The 9,760-nt window shown below is 41.8% G+C and overlaps 1 protein-coding gene across 2 annotated transcripts; it reads left to right on the top strand.

Moving 5' to 3' along the window:
- Positions 1-8,486, top strand: ankle1 (ankyrin repeat and LEM domain containing 1). Of its 2 annotated transcripts, none has more exons than XM_057355449.1 (9): positions 1-177; positions 417-569; positions 2,684-2,789; positions 2,865-2,985; positions 3,074-4,660; positions 7,144-7,306; positions 7,393-7,555; positions 7,816-7,948; positions 8,028-8,486. In XM_057355449.1, the coding sequence occupies exons 1-9, from the start codon at positions 119-121 to the stop codon at positions 8,189-8,191; spliced, it is 2,649 nt and encodes an 882-aa protein (XP_057211432.1). In that variant the 5' UTR covers positions 1-118; the 3' UTR covers positions 8,192-8,486. The 2 variants fall into 2 exon arrangements, with proteins under 2 accessions (XP_057211432.1, XP_057211431.1); XM_057355448.1 differs by having other exon boundaries at positions 7,138-7,306.
- The last annotated feature ends 1,274 nt before the right edge of the window (positions 8,487-9,760 follow it).

Raw genomic sequence — 9,760 nt, 5'->3', positions numbered from 1 at the left:
TGGAGGGAAATTTCATTGTTGTTGACATCCAGCCGCTGTGTGTGCGAGACGGTGAGAGAGACTTGTGAGTTTAAATGTAAACCTCAGAGAGATGAAAGTGATCAACTCCTGAGGAGAGATGAGCGGAACACAGGCCGAATCATTACTGATCGAAGCCGTCAATCAAACAGATGCCCGGTGAGAAAAGAGCACGTCACTCCAGATCTACTGCTGCGCTGCACTGTAATCCACTGTAGTGTAATTTACCGTTACTGTACCGCATGTGCTTGTCAAGTGTTTGGTGTAGAGTTTATATATCAGCAGTTATACAGACGTGTGTCAGTAAAGCTTGTTTTTCTCTGTTTGATAGTTCACGACGTGTAATATGTTTGGAGTGTTATGAATTGTTAACGGGGGGAATGGTGTCTTGTTTCCAGGTGTGTGGACACTCTGTTGTGTCAGGGTGCGAACCCCAACACGATCACACGGGACGGTGTGGCAGCCGTTCAACTAGCGGCAGGTAAAGAGTCTGAGAGAGGACTGAGATGTCTGCGACTCATTCTACAGCACGGTGCTGACGCAAACCTCAGGTGACTCACGTCATCATCATCATCATCATCGCACCGTACAAGCCCTTCAGTGGGGTTTATACTCAAAACCGAGGAGTACTGCTCACCTGAGACCAAAAATAAACAGAGATCTGATGAAACTGTGCATGTACCCTCACATTATGATTCAGATGAAAAGCTTTGTGTCGGAAACACACAGCATCGTTGAATTCATAGACACGGTGGATGAGAATCATCATCTCGTCTAGATGTTCTCCATCAAATTTCATGTAAATCAGCAAATGCTTTAAGAGGAGTTTGATCAAGTTAAGAGGATTTTTGGGGCTCCAGCATCAAGTTACCAAACAGCAAGTTTCATAGCGATACAAAGAAAATGTGCATTTCACAACAAAATTCCAAATGGCAGACGCCCAAAATGACTTAAATTTACAAAGCAGCTGTACATGAAAACATGTTAACTATAGGCAATACATTAAATAACATACACACACACGGAGAGAGATAGAGAGGAGAGAAACACAGGTAATATATTATGCAGACTATAAATTCCTATGTGGGGTAATAATAATTCACCCAAATTGTTATATTTTAAAATAATATGAACAAGTACAAAATTCTAAAGCTGTCAGCAGTCCCCCCGGCGAGCAAAACGAGTGCAGCCAGTGTGCAAACAGTTCACATCTTTCTCGCCATCACATTCATTGATGTGGTGTACAAGCTTTTAATAACTTTTTGTCATGTGTGTTCCTGGAGATGTGTAGATGGATTGTAGCATCCAGCAGACACATCAGATATGTCAAAAACCCAAACCTGTAGACCAAATTCTGTGCTAACTGGAAGATTCAGAATGATGTTAAATCAACATTAGCCAGGAAATCAGATTCGTCTCTATCAGTTAAACATCAAAAGTGATGAGCATAAACATAAGGGAAACTTTGAAGTGCTGGTGGCGCTAGAGGGCTTAAAAGAGAAACATGCTAAATCTCCAAACAATCCAACTAGTGTTTGCACGGTACCAAAATTTCAGTAGTCTGTACCAATACCAGTAAAATTCCACGGTTCTCGGTACCAATTTCAGAACCAAAGCAAAACACCAGTACATGCTAATTGAAACAATTTTATTAATAAAGCTCATTGTTCATATAAATGTATAGAAAGCAATTCCATTTTGTATACATGAAGTAAACAAGTTAATTGTTCCTGAAACTGTTGTGTGCTCACTGGGGTCTTTCATGCTGATGAACATCCTCCTCAGTCTGCTGCTGTAGAAGACAAATAGAATAAACTTCAGTAAGTCAACTGACTGAACAAACATGCATATGCAATATTAAAACAAACCTCAGTTTTTATACTGCATTTACACAAGATTACTTACATTAAGGTAACTGTATATTAAAATAATAAATGCAACAGATAGATTTTTCTTTAGTTTACATGTGGCTTTTTAAACCTAATAGAGTTATCTATCCAAGACATACACGTTGCTAGTCATACAGTTAGTATGCTAGTTTTCTAGCACATAGATTTCAGATAGGCCTATATAAAATGGGTACTGTAAACCCCATCCTGTCCTCCCATTTATTTTACCCCATTACAGTTATAAAAGCATTAAATGGTTAATGAGGACACTTGACTGGATTAGCATTGGCGCTAACAAATTAACACGCAAACAGGGACGTTTATTTTAACGTAACCTTTAACTTAACATATGCTACAACATTCATAATGCAAACGCAACAGAAATTGAAACTTGCCGCTTGAATTGTTACTTAAATCCGGATGTTTCCTCCTTTCACCACAAAACTCTGTTCGTTTTCTTCGTGATATGACTTTAATCTGAAGTATTTCTGTGCGCATCTCTTGTGGATCGGAGCCGCGCTTATCCGCTCATCACGTCTTATTGCGTCTATAAAAAGTTTCCGACTGACAACCTGTCAGACAGAGCATCAGTACCTGGTTGACCCGGTACATCGGTGGTACCGAGTCTTATGAAAATTAAGTACCGACAACTTTTTTATTTTTAGGTACCGACTTGGACCCGAAGTACCGGGACTTTTGACAAAACTAAATCCAACATAGCATTTTCATTGACGTGTTTATTTTTCCAAATGACATCTGAGCGTCGTGTCTTTTAGGACGAGCGAGGATTTGACTCCGTTACACATCGCTGCCTCTTGGGGTTGTTTTCAGAATCTGCGCTTATTATTGAGAAACGGTGGAGACCCAAACCTCAAAGATCAGGTGAGACATCTGGACCTCATTCCGTTAGAAGACGTCTGAAGTGATGGATTCAGGAATGGTTTGTTTGTGTTTCAGGATGGCAATAAACCGTCAGATCTTGCAGAACAGGAGGAGAACAGTAAATGTGCCAGTCTGCTTCAAGAGTATGAAACACAAACGTCACTGGAGGAACACGACCTGCCCAAATTCCAATACTGTACGCGTTTACGCTGAAGATTTATAGATTTATAGTTTAGTGTTCCGCTCGGCAGCAGAAATAAAGCTCTCATATTTTCTCTTTGCAGCCATTCTGTCAGGCCCGTCTGTGAGCGACAGCACGCTCAGTCTGGAAGTTTCCAGCGTGTTTGATCATCCTGAACCTCTGAGCAGCACACGTCTGTCTAGCAGGATGAGCAGAGAGAGTCAGATGTTCTGTCAGTCTGATGCACAGCCCCTTCTCTCCAGTACATCAGTCTCTGTACTGGACAATAAGAGTGACGGATGTCCCTGGAGAAAGAGCGTCACCTTCAGAGAACCACGAGATTGTTTCCCAGCGTCCAGTCCAGAGCGGTCTCCCGATCGCTCCGCTGACGTAACCTTAAATCTTTCAGACTACTCCGAGTTCCTGGGATCAGAGCGCATGGCTACAGTCTTCCAAAATCAAGGTATCGATGTCACGTATCCTGATGATGTATTCATTTTCTCTAAAGAAGCCAATGAGCTGCAGGATGAGTTTGAAAAGACTGTTGTGGGGCCGGGATTACACCACCACCATGATGATGATGATGATGATGATGATGATGATGATAAGTTTAAGAGCACCGTTCAGCCTCCCGTCAGCAGCGGATCCAGTGAGTACAACAGCTGTGACAGCGTCCCCTACACCAGTCCAACCCAAACTTCAACTGAAAACATTAAACCTCCCTCAGCCAGTGATGATGACGGGAAGAGAACAGACGCCGAATCACATTCACACAGACACCAGGTCACCCAACTCCACTTCATTCCCAGTCCGTTTGTGACGGGGAGGACGCGCTCGCGACAGAGCCGCTGCTCACAGAGAATGAGTTCCAGTTTATCCTCCAGCTCTTCTCTCTTTGATCAGACACTTCCCAACGTCACCCGCTCACGCCGCAACACCCTCAGATCACCATGCCCTCCGTCCAAACACAGCATCTGTGAAGAAACGTCTGACATGAGCTCTCTGAACCTGTCTGACGGAGACAGTCAAGCTGACACGCATCTGTTACCCGACAGCATGGCTGACACCGTCATCATTCCTGAAAGCTGTCAGAAAGAAACGGATGCGATGGGAGATTTGACTTCGGAGGAAAGCAGGAGGACGGAGTCCGGCAACTCCACCGCATCGCTTCCAGAATATGGCTGTGAATCTCCTGAAATGCGAAAGAACGTGTGCGGCTCTTCGGGACTGACGGGCTGTACGCCTCGATACAGCATGAGTCGACTGTCGGGTCACACGAGACGCCGGACGCTGGCCGACATCTCTGTCATCAGCGGACAGACGTCATGCAGCGATCCGGTGGAATATCTGTACACGGACTCTGAAGAAGGTCACGAACTCATCGAGACTCACGTCCCCGTCACGTCCAACAGCTCTCTGTGCTCTTCTGAAGACACGCTGCTGTATGACTGGAGATCTCTACAGATCACCAACACCAATCCAGTCAAACATCACCACGATAAACATGATGATGACGACGTGCTGAGCGGATTAACTGACCAACAACTCCGAAACAAACTCGTTCAACTGGGAGAAGATCCAGGACCCATAAACACTCAAACTCGACCCTTATATCTGCAGAAATACAAGAGATCTCTTCAGAAGACACGCACGTCACACACATCACAGAGTCCAGCTTCACATCTCACAGGTAACGCGTCTTGTCCGAAAAACCCCGTAATATCCTTTAATGCACAGCTAGCCGTGGATTATCCCGCATGGATTAATCCCATGGTCATTTGTCAAAATAAAGCTGTTATTGGTGTTTACAGTGTCATTTTGCTGAAAAGTACAGTTACTTTTGTCAGTTTATTTCAAATGTTGATCAAACAGACTAGAACGGTTTTAATGCACACCTTCAAGCCAATCAGAATCCAGTATTCAAACACACCATGGTATAATTCATGTTAAAACATGCTACACAGACATATATCATGTAAACACAAACTTTTATTCTGGATGCGATTCATCGTTGAACAGCCCTACGTTTCAAAGCAACAGGAAAACAATGATATAAATGAACATACTGTAGATGATAAAAAGTAATATAGTAAATATACTAAAAATAAACGGTATGAAATAAAAAAGATTAATTTAATATGTTTTTTCTGATTCAGAGAATACAGTCATGATACCATCAGTGTTGGGGGTAACGCGTTACAAGTAACGTGCGTTACGTAATAAGAGTACTTTTTAAGTGACGAGTAATGTAACGCAGTTACTTTATAAACTTACATATCAATACTCAAGTTACTTTGTTTTTCAAGTAACTCTAGTTACTTTTCAATCTAATCATTGATTTATATGAATATTTTTTAAACTGCAGAAGTGAAATTCTGAATTAAAAGTAGTGTAGACATGATTGCTCATGCTTGCGCAGAAACAGTTGCTAGTCAGACATAGGCAGTGTTGCCATGTCTGCAGTGCTGCAGTGTTCCGGCTTCGTTTTTGTTACGCAAATCTGGCAACCCTCGACACAGCAATGGGAGGCCAGAGCTCAGATGCGGCTATAGTGTGGCCGCACTCGCCACCATGGACGAAAAAACTGCAAATGCCGGTCATGCTCAATAGATAACTTTCAGATCGTGAAATTAGCGCGAGTCACGAGTCGCAACAGCAATCAATTGTCCTGCAAATGCCGAACATGTTTGTAAGATAACTTTCAGATCGTGAAATTAGCGAGAGTCATGACACGCAACAGCAATCAATGGGTCTCATGCCTCGTGAATGTAAACATAAGCTGTGTTCGACTGTTTGTGGCGCTGCACGCACAGACAGATCTGCAGATTTAAATGGGCGTAGTCACTGTTAGAAGAAGGGTTGGGGAGTGGGCGGAGCATGGGAGAAAGAGAGGAAACAACTGTCATCTGTTAGTCTCCTTGCCAAATACCAGCATATATACAACATAATATGTTAAATGTCATTTTCCCCTCCAAATAATATTATATAGTATTAGTAATATATTATATGTTAGATTAATCATAATTTCGTATAACACTATAGAGTTGTTTTAGCTCAACGAAGTGCTCAGCAATGCATAGAGGATCTGTCATATCGCTTATATATTACTTTTTTTAATCTAAAAAAAACCCACCCATATTTGCCGGCCAAAAATCNGACAAACCAGAGGCAAGATGATATTCCACAGTGTGAACAGAAAGCAAGCTAACACGCTATTGCTATGCTAACGGCGTTAAGTTAACTATCACTTTTGGTTTAGACTCTTCCAAGTAAATAACAGGAACAGGGTTATTGAGATATCAGGATAAGTTAGCAACGACAATAATAATATAATAAAATACACTAATATTAGAGCGAAGTGGGAAGCGCACTGATACAAACAAGCTGCCGGCAGCGATGCAGGAAACAGGAAACATATTATATAGTATTAGTAATATATTATATGTTAGATTAATCATAATTTCGTATAACACTATAGAGTTGTTTTAGCTCAATGAAGTGCTCAGCAATGCATAGAGGATCTGTCATATCGCTTATATATTACTTTTTTTAATCTAAAAAAAACCCACCCATATTTGCCGGCCAAAAATCCTCCTATTCCCACACAGTGTTATACGACCGGAAACTACTCTGCCGTCCCTAAAGCTCACCAGCGCCATCTTGTGCAACTAGCCGAGCTGTCAAAACACAATAAATATGGAGTGACACCGAAGTTAGCAGTGTCAACAGTAGGCAGAGCTCTGATGAGGTGGAGGACTACTGGTCAGGAAATATTTGAAATGTGTTTTTTAAAGAAAATAAAGGCGTGTTATAGAGTATATAGGATTGATAAATGCATTACAGTGTTAAACAGTAAAGAACAGCAAAGTCTGGAAAAGCATGAGCATCAGTTAGGTGAGGAAAAGTAACGCAAAAGTACTTTGTTACTTTCCACAAAAAGTACCCAAGTAACGTATTTAGTTACTTTTTATAGAGTAACTCAATATTGTAACTAGTTACTTTTAAAAGTAACTTTCCCCAACACTGGATACCATCACATGTTTAGTCTGGTGGTGTGGTCACACGTGAGTAGTTTTTTAAAATATAATTCTAATGACTGATTTTGCTGTATATAATAAATAAAAGCTGTCAGTAGTAAAGCGTTGTGTGTGTGTGTGTGTGTGTCAGTTACAGGTTACAGTGGAGAGCTGGAGAAAGCTCTTGACAGGTTTATTCTTCCTGACTGTCAGGTGGATGAGCTGGCCTTGTGTCAGCAGTTTGATCAGGCCGATCAGAATAAGAGATGGCGTGAAGGTTTTATTAAATCCAGCTTTAACTATCTGCTTCTGGACCCACGGTGTGTGTATGACTTCACATTCTGCTGCTTTCCTATCAACACATGAAGAGAAACTCAACTTCTCTCTGTGTTTTTTTTTTTTATAGCGTGACGATGAATCTGCCGTATCGAAGTCAATCCATGAGCCCTAAAGAGTGTTTTCGGACCTTCATCAACGCTGTGTTTTATATCGGCAAAGGCAAACGCTCCAGACCGTACAGTCATCTCTATGAAGCTCTGGAATATTTTAAAGGAGATAAGACCTCAAAGGTAACGTGTCTCTTTATGAAAGGACCCATGATGGACATCTGTGTGTTCTTCTTTTGCACTCACGCTTGGCTTTCTTTAGAAGTGTCTGTCAGTGATGTCATTTCTAAGTCTGGCTTAATGAAATATTGTGCTTTTATTTTGCTCGAGCAGGTTGTATGGCTTCATGAAATGACTGAAATCATTTGTCTGTGTGTAATGTCTTGAACAGACTTGAAAACACACAATCGTGTTGATGTGATGTTGTGTTGTTGTTTCTGCAGAAGCTGTGTTCAAAAGTGCAGCACATTCTTCAGGTGTGGAACAGTGGGAATGGTGTCATCTCTCTCCACTGTTTTCAGAACGTCATCGCTGTGGAAGCGTACACGCGTGAGGCCTGTATGGTGGATGCTGTCGGTGAGGAGACGCTCAGATTTCTCTGCAGCACAGGTCTCGCGTGTCATTGACGTTCACGTCTTCATCTGTGTTGTTTAAGGTCTGAAGATGCTGACTAACCAGAAACGAGGAGATTACTACGGTGTGGTGTCAACCTGGCCCGTCCGGAGGAAGAGAGAGTTAGGAGTTCATCTGCTTTACCGCACAATGCAGATCTTCTTAGCTGAAGGAGAACGACAACTCAGACCGGCCGACATCAGATGAACCTCCAACACATGACCAGCTGCACACATTCAACAGTCATGATTTGATCCGTTTCATGTTTATTCAATCACATCTCATTTGGCAATGTTAATCTGTAGTGCAAATAATCAACAAAATGATGTATCTGTAGTAATATTAGTAGCAGTAGACTTAAAACATGATGATGTAAATATTTCATGTTTTTACCTCTTTTGAACTTGTTTCTTAAATGTTGATGTGTGTGTGTACTCTTGTACAAAGTGCAGAGATGAAACTGCTGTATGAGAATTATTTTCATAATAAACATCTCAAGTCAGTAGACAACACAAGTTTAGATTTTATTGACATCTTTAGTTAGTAAAGGTTCAACCTTGTTAATGGCTGAAAACATGACACACATTCATCAAAAAGGTTGACCGAACTGAACCCTGGTTTATATAAGACTTTGTCTTCGTGACATTGACTGTCTCAATCAGGGCTGTAGTCAAGCCCACCTTTGTCCAGACCAGACCAGACCAGCGTTCAGCCCCGACAAGACGTTGTTTAAACGGAAACGGTGGTGCGGGTGAACACCCTGTTGTGATGACGCAAGAGTTGAACTATGGCAGCTGAGAAGGCCATTCTTTGTGTTCTTTTTGAACAATTTTCGGAGCCTGATGAAATCGCTATAAATACGTGTTGAATACTGCAAAATACATGTCTTCTAATATCTTCAATTGTTGTGTATACCGAGCTGCAGCGGACACATTTAAACGACTTTACTTGGTCGCATTGTGCGAGCTGTCTCTTTAACACCGCGTGGGTTATATACATGTTGCTGCTGATTGGGCCGACATTCTTGACACGCCCACCAAACAAGAGAAAACGTATCTCAAACCCTGTTGCACACGTTGCAAACCGTTTCCAGGAAACGTGACGTTCAACCCGGAAACCGTAGCAAAACGTTGCGCACCGATTTGAGCTTGAACACGCCCCTGGGGCCCATTTCAGAAAGGAGGTTTCGTGGAAACTCTGGGTTTTCCGTTTCAGAATGTGAGGTATGTCAAACCCGAGAAAGAATCGTTCTGTTAATTTGTCACTCTCTCTTAAAACAGTCAGCTTCCACCCAGCGTTTGCTCTTATGAATTACGTCGTATACGGTGTACCACAGGGCTCAGTCTTAGGGCCTCTGCTCTTCGCATTATACATGCTACCTCTAGGAGATATAATAAAGCGACACGGAGTTAGCTTTCACTGTTATGCTGATGATACTCAACTTTATATTTCCTCGAAGCCTCATGAAACACAGCAGTTCCATCGAATAATGGAATGCATAGTCGATATAAAAAACTGGATGAGTAACAACTTTTTATTACTGAACTCGGACAAAACGGAAGTGTTACTTATTGGACCGAAAACTGCTATAAGTAACAACCAAGAATACTGTTTAACTATTGACGGATGTTCCATAAAACCCTCGTCGTCAGCAAAGAATCTTGGCGTTCTATTCGATAGTAATCTGTCATTTGAGAGCCACGTCGCCAACACCTGTAAAATTGCGTTTTTCCATCTTAAGAATATATCTAAACTACGTCATATGCTGTCAATCTC

The sequence above is a fragment of the Triplophysa rosa genome, linkage group LG16, assembly GCF_024868665.1.
Source record: "Triplophysa rosa linkage group LG16, Trosa_1v2, whole genome shotgun sequence".
NCBI classification, from domain to species: Eukaryota; Metazoa; Chordata; class Actinopteri; order Cypriniformes; family Nemacheilidae; genus Triplophysa; species Triplophysa rosa.
Note: the sequence above shows the minus strand (reverse complement) of the source record. Positions and strands in the feature narration are given on the sequence as shown.

Coding starts and splice junctions, on each gene's coding strand:
- ankle1 (XM_057355448.1), top strand. CDS start 119: ATGAGCGGAACACAGGCCGAATCATTACTGATCGAAGCCGTCAATCAA. Junction 2,790..2,864: donor ACCCAAACCTCAAAGATCAG/GTGAGACATCTG, acceptor TTTGTGTTTCAG/GATGGCAATAAACCGTCAGA. Junction 7,949..8,027: donor CTGTATGGTGGATGCTGTCG/GTGAGGAGACGC, acceptor GTGTTGTTTAAG/GTCTGAAGATGCTGACTAAC.